At 37.5% G+C, this 14016-nt stretch overlaps 1 protein-coding gene across 1 annotated transcript in view; it reads left to right on the forward strand.

Moving 5' to 3' along the window:
• NAALADL2 (N-acetylated alpha-linked acidic dipeptidase like 2) overlaps positions 1 to 14016 on the forward strand; it is a 358090-nt gene that overhangs the window by 317922 nt on the left and 26152 nt on the right. The window contains exon 12 of the mRNA XM_062582696.1: positions 12207 to 12300. Within this exon, the coding sequence (XP_062438680.1) occupies positions 12207 to 12300 (94 nt within the window). The remainder of the gene's footprint in view (positions 1 to 12206; positions 12301 to 14016) is intronic.

The raw sequence follows: 14016 nt of genomic DNA on the forward strand, positions 1-14016 counted from the left end.
AATGTTTGGGCATCTCTTTTGTGCAGAGTGGCTGTAAAACACTAACATGTCCCATGTTTGTGGTATTTTTGTTTCATGCTACGCTGACGTATACTGCAGTACATGATTACAAATGTACCTGGCCTTAGGTAGAATTAAGCCTTTTCTCCCTCTTCCTTTGCAAAAGTCGGTTGTTACCAGAGCACGCTAACCAAAAAAAGGAATAAATTCCACTGAAGACGCATCTTTGTCCTGGGGAGATATACTTTTTCTACAGGGGAATATTGCAAGCCTAGAAGTAAAAACTGTTTACCGCAATCAGCATCTTACTGCAGACTAATCTGGTATTGTGTCTTCGACTACTGGTGTCTGCTGCTCTCAGTTCAGAAGCCTTATGCATTGGCAAATAGGCTGACGTGGAAATCCACATATCCCAGCTCTTGGAGCAAACGCGAGGCGGTGCCAAACCCGACCCTTGAGGAATGGCATTTAGGAACTCCAAGAATCCACGAGAAAGAAGTGTGCTGCTACACGAGCATTACATACATAACAAGATTTAGAATGCCGCTTCCTTTTTGGGGGGCTTTCAAATATTTTAAGAGGTCAGTATTCAGAATTTGAAAGAGAATTTAAAGGGTGTTTATTGCTTATTACCTACTGCTCTTAGCTACTGAGTGTAACTACATCTTCTTTCTTAACATACAGAAGAATTTTGAGATGGATTTTTCTCTTTGATCTATGGATGCAAGCATACATGTACACATATATGCATGTCGCTCTGGATGATGTCAGCAGCCCTACTGATTTGTTCACTGTATATCAATATCTTAAATTCTGATGTGATATTTCAGTTTGAGGGACAATTTATTTGGGAATTTTATATCGTATGGGGAAATTATGTAGACTACACACTGATTATAGTATACTGAAGGACATTCTTCAGTATTTTCCTTTGTATCAATTTATTGATATATTTTCATTTTTCATTCTAAAGTATTTAATAAAAAACTGTCCCTTTCCCCTTGGCATCATGGACAGACAGCTTTTCTGCATCTTAATCTTCTCTTGTCTTGACACGTTTCGCTCGCAATTCTATTTTCTTCTTGCAATCCATCCATAGTGTTGCTGCCAAAATGATCTTCCTCAGCTGTCCCTTTAATCTTACTATCTCTTCTTTCAGGTGTTCCTCAGACTCCTATTTGTGTTGTGCAGCATATTGCACCTTATTTTTCTTCTTTCTGCCTCTTTTGCCTCTGTTTCAAACTCATCTCTTCCCCTCTCCATTCTCTACAACAACATCCCTTTCATTTTCTCCCTACAGTACTATCATCAGATCTTCTTCCTTACGTTGGGAATACTTTGTCTTTCTATCTCTTACTTTAGGAATACTGGAGCAGAACTTGTTTCCTGGTCTCTCTGCCCATATTGAGATCTCTTCCAGTGAACTGATTTGTTCTGGAAAGCTAATCCAAAGCTGGAGACAAATAGGTTTTCTGTAGACATGGAATCGGTAGGAAGACCCGGAGCTGACAAAAACATGATGCTTAGCAGTGAGGCGAGTCCTGACCTTTCAGTTGTTGGTGTAACAGGCTTGTCAGATAGTCTCGAGTAGTGTATGCTGTTGATATGCCATACATGTGCTTCTTGGTTTGATGCTGTCAGATAAGTTTAATATAGGTGATGAGCCTCTTAGAGCAGAGGATGTCTTTTTTAATTATTTCTGTAGTGTATTGTTGGTGACACTAACGACTATTATTAATAAGATACTTAAAAACAGGAAACAGCTGGAGCAACTCTGGTGCAGCACTGTAGGTAAACATTGATTTTTTTTAATGGTAACTGCTGTTATTTGAGCAAGTAGTAAAAGTTTCTGCAGTGTTTTAAGATTATATGTCCTTAAAATTTTCTTCTTTATTTAATCTTTGTTGCTGCCATTATATCTTGCAGCCTTTATTGTTTTAATACAGAGCTCACATAAAGATAGGGTGCAGTGGATTGAAATAGCCATCGTAATTTGACTATCTTAGTAACAGGAATATTATTATGACTCGGACATGGCTATAAATCTCAATTCTATCGTCAGATAATTTTAGAGTTTTATTGTTTATGTCCCTTACAATTTCCAGGGCCAATCTATAGTACAATACATTCTTCTGAGTTTTCTTCCTCCCTAGTTATAAAAATATTCTGTGGTGAGAAACATTACTTGTTGGGTCTTTATCCATTGTATTCCAGTTACAGCTTTGAAAGATGAAGAAGTTTGCTTTTCAGGTAAATCGGTAGCCTCAGGAGCACGCCAGCTAATTATAAAATACTTCAGTGGGTTCATCAAACTGACCTGAGATTCCCGAAGGCTCAAAGAGTTTGTCAGACTTGGCATTATCCCCAAGCCTGAGGGAAGCTTGCTTAGTCCCAAACATATTCGTCTTTAATTAAAGTTTTCTTCTTAAAATAAAACAGCCAATCTTCCCCACACTTTTTCTTGTTAAGTTATATTATTTAATTACAGGAGGACGTATGATTTAGTAAGTATTTGCTCTTCTTTTTCAGATGTAAATTTTGAATTATTAATGCAAGTAAACTGATTACTGCTTATTCTATGTATCTTGCATGGTATTCATTAAGGATTGAATATTCCAGTTATACAGAATGGAATTAATAAGCTTTTGAAAAAGAAAAGCCATTTGAAAAATTCAGCGAAATTGCATCTTTGAATTACGTCACCAGCAAGAAGCTTAAATACCTTGCTAGCTTGATAACTAGTACGTGAGTGTGTCCCGAGAGCAGAACGTAACACTAATTCAAATAATTGGCTAATAGAGAAGTTGAGCCTCTCTCTGTGGTACTGCCGTGACATGTGTTTCATATCCGGGCATCTGAGGGCAGTCTCCAAATATTATCTATCCATTTCTCCCCTGAAGAGTTGTTCATCTTTATGGGTCTTTTCTGTGAGCTAGATACTACACAGCAGGGTATTCTCAGCTTCTCTTGGATCCTCAGCACTGTGGTTCACTAGTCTCGCTCCCTCAGGGCTAGTCTGTCATCTTTAATGAACTTTCAGTGCTTGAGCACTCACTGATTAGGGTGACCTAAGTGGAAAAATTGACGTATCTGTGCAACAAAAGATGGCAGTAGAACAATACAGAACAGTATTTTTCTTATGAAAACCATTAAATATTGTAGTCTAATTGAGGCTAAGGATGAGGGAGAGGTGGTGGCTTTAATATTTAATGCACTCACGGCTCTTTTCCGAATGCTTATGCTTCCTATGCTGAATTGGCAGTCCAAGTTTCTGCCTCTGATCTGCAAGGAACCATTGCCTTCACCCCTTATTGAAGCTTTTCTTTGGGCTCTTCGACTCCAAGATTCAATTTCTCTTGTCCTTGGTTCTTCCCAGATCTTGCTACCCTTTCTGTAGGGGCTGACCGCTGTCTGGCATACGTGCTGCTTTCAGAATGGGCTCTCAGAAGGCTTCATAACTGCAAATCAGAGTCAGGCAGAAGGCAGGGTAGTTTGGTGGATAGGGCTCCTGGCATAGCATTCGCTCATCCTCTTCTCACAAGTCTCCACACTGAGTCTGGTCTTCCACATCTTGAAGGTCTTGCTGTGTAATGAGTTCTTAAGGACAGCAGTGTCTTAACGCATCTTAGTACTCAGACACCATGATCATTGATATTGAAAAAGTGCGTATAAATGAAGTTGGGATAGACAAGGGAAAATAGAACAAAAAATGTATTGTCAAAATTATGGAAGAAAAAGAAGGAATAATGGACATCAAAGAGAACGTCTGTTAGGTACTGAAGCAGATTACGTGCATTATTTTAATTAAGAGCGCCTAATAGTACATATGGTTTCCTTTGAATAATAATTGCGTGGTGATGAGATGTGATTAGAGACTTCTTTTTATGAGTTCAATTAAATCAAATCCATTTCTGTAAATGCGGAGTGATTAAAAAGATGATATCAAAGTCTAAACTGAAAACTATGGTTGAAGCTTCCTATTGCTGATTTATTATTGCACTGCTCTGATGACTGTTAGCCAACTGAGTCTTACGGATTCGGCATGAGAACTGGCTTTACACATCAAACAGAAATTTGGCAAGTACTTTCATCCCCTTGAATGTGTGATCCAAGAAGTGGTCCTGATTCAGTAAGATTCTTATGTCATGCATGTATCTTGGAGCATATGAGGAGATACTTTGATCAGTTAGGACTGTAAGGCAGCTGAGATTTATATTACTGTAAAGCGCTAGTAAATCTGGATGATTGAATGCAGACTTCTACTGTTGCTTTTTTCTTTTTGTAATATTTTTTGCTTCTCATTACTGGCTGATTCTTGAGACAGGCAGGACCCAGACAACTATCTGGCAATTATTAACAAAATTGTCTATTATCTCATCCTATTATGCGTATGCCTCATGAATGAGAAGGGTTGGTTGAGCTAACATTCTGACTTGAGTCTGAAACACGTGCATAAGTCAGGATATAGTCAGTTGGAGTTCAGTAACAGGTAGCCACTTAGCTGAAGTCTTTAATAGCATTGAAAAGCATGATGATTTCTAGAACTATTGTGTACTATATGTCCATGCTGTTAATCAGTGTCATGTATTTTCATGTCAGTACATAGGAATCTATACTGATATATCTTGTCTGTTATGATAGCTAAAATGGCATTTTATTTAAGTATACTTTACAGTTTAAACCAGGAAAAACACCTAACATTCTTGTTTTAACCTGTATTGCAGTGTCACCATTAGTTGGTTGCATGTTTTATCCTCAGATTGCCTGCATTACATATGCAAATAAAGAAAAAAAAGTTTAAGGTAGTAAAGATTTAGGCAAGATGCATGTGGTCATTGTTATTAAAGATCTTTGTCTCTGATGTGTGCAAATACATTTTGCTTCATATTTTGCTCTGTGCTTCCCTTTATACTCCAGCAATAGCTAAATCTGTTTCCTCAGAACTGTCTGTAACCAGCTTCAAGCAGTCAACTTTGCCTCTTTACAGAGTCTCGCACAAGTTTCCCCCTTCTCCTACTGTGTCTGAAGTGGGTTCAGAAAATGGAAGCGTTTAAAGGTCCTTTTCGGTGCAGTGACCGTGTCTTGGTTTATGGGAATACTATTGAGATTTAAAACAAAACTTCCTGTGTTTACCAATCTCGAAACCTGCAATTGGTAACCAAGGCAACCTGACTTTAAAGTTGGAGATTTAAAAAAAAAAAAAAAAAAAAAAAAAAAAAAAAAAAAAAGAACAAACTTCTAAAATTCTTTTTTAAAGATGTAGTATGAGGGTTTGTAATGCTGTAAAGATATATATCCTTTGGTTTGAGCTCTTTACTCAAGGTCTTCTGACGCTCTTAATGCAGAAGGGCATTCTGATGTATTCTTGTGCATGCTCGGAGCTACTCACACTAGGGAGAAGTCTAAGAAGCTTTTTTTTTTTTTTTTCTTTTTTCAAACAAGAGGCCTGAAACTTGTGTCCTTAAGTTGGATCATTTGTGACTTTCTTTGCACCTGAATAGTGTAGAATTTGACAGGCATAAATACAAAATAAATGATTATAAACTCTTCCGGAGGTTATTGCTGCTTACCTGCATGCATTATTTCAGGCATACGCATTTTCTGTTTATGTGCAGAAACAAATAAGAATACAACCCTTAGAAACTCTCCCTCTGTAATTGCACTTGTGCACTGCTGCGTTTCCCACGTGAGGAGCTGCCCCCGTGCGGGCTGCGGGAGAGGGGAGCCTTGCTGGCCCAGCCTGGCGCCGGATGGAGGCTCCTCCGGAGCCTCACGCGCGCCTCGCTCGGGGGCCTTCTGCCTAGATGGTGTCAGCGAGCAGAAGGAAACAGTTTTACCTAAGTTTAAGCTCCGTCTACCTTTATGGAGTTATAACCTAAGGCATGGGTTATAATGACTCATTAAAAAAAAGTATACAGTTTAAGTTATGGATGTGTAAATGTCCATGTATTAGTAGATTAACACAAGTATATTAAAATATACATGAAATATATATTTTTGTATACTTTATATATAATTTAAAATGCAGGAATTTCAAGATGTACGTAGAAGACAAAGTTCAGAAAAGTTTCTTTTTTGTGTGATTTAAGGCTCAGAAGTGAGCTCTGCCAGCTGTAAATGAAATCTATAGGAAAAGTACTTTCAGTGCCTTCTATGCTCTGTATTACTAAGTGGGCTTAGGCTTTAAACAAATCAATCACTGAACATTCGAGAATACTTTTGACCTTAATCTCTCAGTGAGTAATCTCATCGTGAGCTATGTAGAAAAAGTTGTGTACAATCATGTATATGGTATAAATGCACACCACCTTAATAGAATTACTTAAACGTCATTTCTTGAGCATAGTATACGTACAGAGGGAGAATCTGTTTGGTTAGCTGATGCTTTTACTTCCCAACCCCTATTTCCTGCACTGAGAATAAATACCTATGCAAAGATTGGAGGGGGTTTTGAAATAGTGTTTGTAATATTTAAAAGACCTCATAACTTTCATACTTTCCGTGTTCAGAAACAGCTATCTGTTGGGAATTATTATGCTCTAGTTCCCCTACTGTAGCATCATTGTACTCTTTCTCAGAGAGCCATCTACTGACCTAAAGTGCAATGTGTTGAACTAAACATCCGATATCCAAATACAGCCCTTGTCCTGAGGTAGGTTTGAATAGGGACAGAAAGCCACCGATGGAATTGCTTAACTTTCTGAATTTCCTGAGTTCAAAGTTCTGAATTTTGTAAAGTTGACAGCTTTTGTTCAAAACAAAGATGTTTATGGGTATATGGCCAGATTTCTATTCTGTTTCTTTTAGCTAATCAGGAGAACATTCCTGTGGTACTTCAGAGAAATAGAAGGTCAAAGAAGTGATAGTTTTCTCATGCTCCTGCCTTGACCTGTTCTGGTACATCCTCAGGAAAGTCCGTTAAATTTTTATTGTGATTAGTATAATAATAATAATAACAACTGTGAAACTTGATTATACAGGAAAAATTTTTAAAGTACATTGAGATGCCAAAGATGCTCATTATTTTTTTCTGAGTCTCACGATTGCTGTCCTTCGTCTCATAATACCAGGTGCTAAAGTCATGTTACTGCTTGGGAATTGTATTTCATTAAAAAAATATGCATTTCTCATGCTTACTGTTAAAAAAAAAAAAAAAAAAAAAAGGGGGGGAAGAAGAAGGAAGTATACAGAAATTCTGAATTCTGAAAGAAAAAAGCAGAAAGAAAATTCAAAACAAGTTTGAAGGGTGGAGAGGATGGGGAATGATAATTATTATTGCGTTTGCAGTTGCAGTTATTGAATACCTTGTGTGCCCACAGTGCGCGTGGTTGTGGGTAGTGCAGTAGACCCGTGTGTGTAAGATTCCCTACACTACCTCACTACAGCAGATAGCATTACATTACCTGCTCTCTGATACGAATTTTTGTGCTTTTAGTTGATCAGCTGTTGCGGTATGCTGAAAGTGCACAGATATCAGAAAGATGAAGTGTTTTTAATATACATCAAATACAATAATATAAAAATCTGAAAACAATACAGTGCAGGAAAGAATAAGAGGTATGTCGCAGAAGTATGTGGGTTGAAATGCAAAGGTTTTACCAGGGCACAATTCCAGCTTCAAGGATCTCTTTCTAAGTCACTTGAACAGGTAAAATTTTGGAGTACAGCACTGCTGAAGAGCGGTGTTCACAAAAGCATAAACATGGCAGTTTACCTGAGTTTTGAAGTTAATTTTGTTTGTAACTTTGCGTGTAAACGGTTCTGAGATGTCTGTTTAGAATTTAGCCCTCTTAATGTAACTCGCAATGTCCTAAGCTATTGCAAGGACAGGTTGAGCGCTTGCACCCACTGAGATTTGCATAGCACAGAGCCTAGATTTAGTGCACCATTCCAAATTTCTCTGGAGGGGGGAAAAAAAACCAGCATGTGAACTTTTTTGTTAAAGAAGCTGCCTGCATACCATATACTGTTGTTTATTCTGGCAGACTGATCTCTGTCATACATAATATTTTCATACCATCATATCCAATAAATATGTTTTCATTTTCTTCATCTTGCAAGTTTCTGATCGTATGATAGAGTGGAAGACAGGTTGTCATCCTTGCATTGTCCGTCAAAACTGCGTAACATTTAAGATGCGTCTCTGCAAGACGTACTCTGCAAGACATAGTAGCATCCCCCAAAAGCACAACCAAATCTGTGCAAAAAACTCTTGGCTGAGTGAAGCCTTGAAGTTTTTCAAATCCTGGATTTTTAGCATTCAGATTTTTTTTAATTATACATACTAATTAAAATGCTCTGAGCTGTTAGATAGACATTTTAGATACTTGAAGAAGCAAGTTGCCATGCAGACTACTTAATGCACTGACAAAACAGGTGTGACGTATTGAGAGAAAAACATTCTGTGTGATAACCCCACCACCGCCGCCACCACACATACACGCACCATTTTAAGTAGATTTTCTCATTTGTAGTGGAAGACATAGGTGCAGCATGTGTACATACATAAACAATCCAGTTTTTATTTTATGACCATACAGTTTTCTAGGCATAATGCAGAGCTACATGTTGTCCCTGACAGCTGAGCTTAAAGTGAATTTAGGTTTTTAAGTTGGGTAGAATCGCAAGAAGAAATAACTCCTAAGTCAGCAGGTTATAATACTTTGGAGGAGGAAGCAGTCCTGAGCTGCATCGTGTGATACTGAATTGTCTTTTAATCACAGCATTTTTTGGAAGGGCTTTTTTGGCTTTTGATAGTGGAAAAAATATCTGAAAAAGATCTGATCAAAGAAATAAAGGCAGGGTTAATTGTTATTTCCTTCCTATAATGATGTTTCAACTGTAAGGTAAAAGATTAAAACAAATGTTACCTTGCATAGTTAATTAATTTAAATCTATTTTGAATATTCAGATTTATTTTGCAAATGCTGTATAATTCTGCAATTATCATTATGTTTTATATTAATATTTATCTCAGAAATAATTGGAATCTCACTAAAAACAGTTTAGTGGAGAATACCTTCCCAAAGTCAAGAGCAATGGCAATGAGCTCCATTATTTTTTCATTTAAAATTGTAAAAGAAAAGCATTTCCAAACCAATTAGCATTTGAACTATAACATTTTTCTTTAGACTGGATAATTTTGCATATGTTGGATCAGTTACTGTGTGTATTGTGTGTATATTGTTGTGCATAAATGTTATTTGAGAAGTTGTCATTAATGTTACAAACAATTCAGTATGGGAGTGGAATCAACTATGTTGCTTTAACATTTCAGTGTATGAGAAAAACGTCCTCTTTACTCTTTCCTAAATTATTCTTACCTTTAATGATTTAATAGTTGGGCTGAACCGTTTTTGAAAGGGTAAAAGGGAGTAGAAGCTTATCTTTATTTCTCATGTATATTCAGCGTATACTCAGGAAAACAGTATATCCAAATATATATACTTTATAAAGAAATCAGTGGCCTTTTCTGTCTTGCTGTGTTACGTGGGTTTGATAGATGTTTCTGCAGCGTTATTACTTTGTTCAAGTCAATGCTCTGAGGTTTCCTTTATGTGATTGATTTCTTCCAGGTTAAACTACAAAGCATGTGATTTAATGAACAACCCTGTTACTTGTTAACTAGCATACAAATGTCTATAGTAGTATATACACTGACATTATAAGGTTTCCAAAATGCTTCAGTTGTAGGGTTTTGAGAGTTTGAGATGTATTTGAATGGATAAGATTAAAAAATACCGGTCTTTTGTAGCCAAAAAGCAAAATAAAAATTCTTGAGAAAACAGAAATAAAAGGAAAAACTAACAGCAAAAGCCTGATCCTATAGGAGATGATGAAAAAGAAGGATGCTGACTGGTATTCTCTTCTTTAATACCCTTTTGATGCATCAGAAAAAAAAAAAATCTGTACTTTTCCATTCTTAAACATTGCAGTAACAGATTAAAAAGAATCAGTAACAGCGTATAAATACTCAAAGTGTATTGAAGCCAAGTGTAAATAAATATCATTCAGATGTACTGATTTTTTTTTTAAATAGAAATTGGGAGTCAGAGATGAGTTAAAATATTTAATGTGACATAATAGTTTTCCTTGTGTTTGGACTCCCTTTTCTTTAATAGGATATTATTTAGGAGATTGGACTAGATGATCTCCAGAGGTCCCTTCCAACCTTACTGATTCTATGATTCTGTGATTCTATAGTTGTTCTTCCACAGCAATTTACAGATCGTTAATATTTTGGGCGATTACATCCTGAAGGAGTTCGGTGTAAGGACAAGGAAGGATTACGCAGGGCGTTAGGTCATTTAGAGCCTGTTGCTTATGGCTGGGTTATACATTGCCCGTTCTGGATGTGGGTTCCTGCATATCCCTGTTGGCCCTAACAATTTTCATCTCTCTGCTTCCGTGGCACCTCTCTGATACCCCAAAGAACGATGTTTTCCAGTGCTTTCCAGCTCATAGACTTTTCTGTGTATAAGCACTGACAGCAAATGCAATGGCCTTCAAGCATTAGTGTCCTATGCTGTTAAGATGTTTGGAGAAAAGTCATAGGAGGTTAGTGTGTAATATTTTAACATGGATGTCCAAACAGAGTATTTTTCATCTTCCTCCAAGTGCACTCTTAGTTCTTTACTTTTCGTGGTCACATTCTTGACATATCCTCATTCATTCCTACTTTTTTTCTCCTACTGAATACGGTCATTCTTTTCCTCCTCGCCTCTTGCAGTATTTTATTCTCTAGGTTTAAATATTAATAGTTTAACAATAGGTCTCTGTTTAAATGTAGGTTGCAGTCGGATTCATAGCATGCTCCTTTAGTCTCCGTACTCAAATCAGTCAGTGGCCAGGTTAAAAAAAGTATTTCTTTTCATGCTTTCTTGAAAGTGTGTTGGGGTTCTATTAATCTTTCTCCAGGAAACTTGTATTTTTGATATTACCTCGTCTTCATCTGCTTTCCCAGAAGGGGGTTTTCCTTTTCAATTGCTGTACTATTGTTTTTAATATCACTTAGCACTGTTGTCTTTCCCCGCTGCTTTGTATTGTAGAATTAAAATGCTACTTTCAGCAGAGCAAATCTCTTATGGCTTTGAAGGATAGATATTATTCTAACCCCTCTAACACCTTGGGAAGTATTGTACAATATGATTCTATTCAGTCCACATTTTTATCAGCATGATCAACACTACCTGCAGCCGTCGTTCCATTTTAGAGTATAGCCCTGCAGCTATTTTTTTCTTTTTGCAATATCAAGGTACGCAGGAGATGAATGAGAGTTTCTTGCATGTTTTTGTCAGTGTGTTTCTATAGCTCCCATGAACAGTGATGGACTTGGCAGCCTGGAGACTGAAATACTCCGTTTAATCACAGGCTAGCTGTAGTATAGCAGAAAAGCACATTTCTGTACGCAGCCCCTGAAACGTTTCTGAGGTTTGAGCTGGAGAGTCTTTCCTCTGGAAGGGGGAAAAAATGCCCAGGCCAGTCAGTCCTTGGTCTCATCTCTGTGACTGCTGAAAAGAAGCATTCATGCCATTGAGTTTCATGGCATGCTAATGTGTAGCCTGGCGTGGAGTGAGTTCCCTTCCGCTCATTTGGGAAGTTCTCGCTGAAAATTACTGAGAGAATTTGTTTTGCCCCATTTGGAGGTTGGATATCAGTTTGTGTCAAGTTGTCACTTATCTCTTCAAAAGGTGGTAGGTTTTCAGGTCCCTTAGCTTTTAGCCATATGATTCTTAGCCAAGGGTTTCACATTAAAGAGTGTGTGCGTGTGTGTGTGTGTATGGGTGTACATGTATGTATGTTTATGTTCTTACATGTATTTTGAATCAAAATCTCAAAATTTGCTGAATAAAAAAGAAACCTAGGGAAACCAATAAACATTGTTCCTATTTTTAGAAAGAAAAGATGTTTTATTTGAAAAAGGGAACCTGAAGCCCGTCAGTATCACAAGACAAAGGAAAAACCCTTGCACTTAATTCTTGTGTGTAGTCATAAATCATAATTCTTTTTTACTTGTTTATGTTGTAATAGAGGTTTAAGTCATACTCCTTCCCAAATAGATGCGCTTATGGGATTTTGCCCAGCTTTCTGTGAAAATCTACTGTAATAAAAGTATGTGCGGTTCCAAAAGAAGTGCTGGGTATTAAATCTGTTAGATATTATATGACTCTTCTGTGTTTTTCTTTTTATATATGTATTTTTTTCAGCTGACAGCACAAGTGACTTTGCGAATTGCCAGTGAACCAGTTTTGCCGTTTAATGCCCTCGACATCGCACTAGAAGTTCAGAACAGTCTTAAAGGTAATTTTTGTTAGAGGAATGTGTTCTCTGTTTGGCCTTATTTGCTGGGTGTAGGATGAAGAGTGTGATATGAAAGGGTTCCACCAAGATTGTAGAGCCATTACTACTATTTTATTTGTTCATTTCTGGCTCTCTGTTTTGTCTTGGGGCTTTTGGGGGCTTTTGGGGGAGTTCATGATAAAAGAAAAAGTATTGTACAGTCTTTTTGTACTATATTGAGAACAGTGCTTTATTAAGCCTATAGCCCTGAATTTAAGCAGCTTAAGATTGACACAGTTCAAAGGGTACAGTGGTACATTTGTTTTGTAGCTCATGGCTGTGCTTGTTTTTTCTTCTTTAATACAGTTGGTAGTAACTGATACGTTGGGAGGAACTTACTTTGTAGGTCATTGCGATGGTCTCTGCTAGTACCCAGACTGCAGAGCAGTAAGCCTTCCTACGAAGGTTTTTATGAAGAGAATTGTCTTTTTAACTTCAATCCTGAGGGCTAGTGAGGGAGGGGACATCCAGGTTCTCACACTGTCCCATTTCATTCATCTGTGTCTCCCTCCCATTCAGTATCATCCGTCTTCCTCCTCCCATTCTACCCCTTTTCTCATACAGCTACCTCATATCTCAGTGCATTCAAATGAGATTAACTCTCCTTCCCTTTTCTCAGTGACTAGTCGAAAGTAGGCTGGATGTGGAGAGCGTATGAGCAGCTTGGTACCAGGAGATTAAATCTTTTGCAAATTTAGCTGCCAAACTCTAACACAATTCCTTGGATGTGTGCAAACTGAGGTACTTCAGAAGCTGATAGTTTGATGAGAAATGAGCAAACCAAAAATGGCCAAAGGCACATCCTGACAAGATGCTGTCATTGTTGCCATCGCCTTTCCCCGTAATCCATGAAATTTCAAAGCATGCTCCAAAGCGTGTTGCTGCTAGGCCCTGGCAATGGGAAAGTATGTGATTTATTTTAACCCAGATAAAGCTATGTTGTTTTTTCTTCATCTGTGATTATGTCTCAAAAAAAAAAAAAAAAAATGCCTATAGTGTGCTGAGGCCTTTCAAAAAGAATTTTCCCATTGATTTTATTGTCTGTTGGACTTTCTTGCATTTTATGTAGTTATATCTCAAATACTTGAGTATTTGGTTTGCAGTCTTGTGCTTTTCTAGACATCCTCACGTAAGTATGAGTGTATCTTGTAATATTTATTTATATTTCATTTATATATGCTTTCAAAGGACTCAGTTCATAATGTGCTAGGTGTCCTTAGCACCTGTTAAGTTCAAGAGGACTTGAAGTTATTCAGCACTTTATAAACAATTTACTAAATTCAGTTTCAGCTGAATGGCAGATTTTAGGGAACTGTCATCCATGACATGTTTATATCTGGCCTGAGGCCTATTCCTCAGAAAGATTAGGGGAGCAACTGTTAAGCAAGGTATGCTCTCTCCTTCACTTGCACCCCACAAAGACAAGCTACTGCTTTGGGGTTTACCTGCAAAGAAGGGTTGTGGCTGGAGATACATTTCCTTTTGTGCATCTGCTGATGGTCTGATGTTTAACAGAAAACCTTGGGGGTCCTAAATGTCATGAGTTGGGTTCTGAGATTGAAATCCGACTCCCTGGGCTATTCAGGCTATTAAGAACAGAGCAGACAGATTATCTGGTGATAACACACATCCAGAATGAGAAGATTTAGATTTCTTCCTAGTGTCTTGGTTATGTGC

The sequence above is a fragment of the Rhea pennata genome, chromosome 9 (genome assembly GCF_028389875.1).
Source record: "Rhea pennata isolate bPtePen1 chromosome 9, bPtePen1.pri, whole genome shotgun sequence".
Taxonomy (NCBI): Eukaryota; Metazoa; Chordata; class Aves; order Rheiformes; family Rheidae; genus Rhea; species Rhea pennata.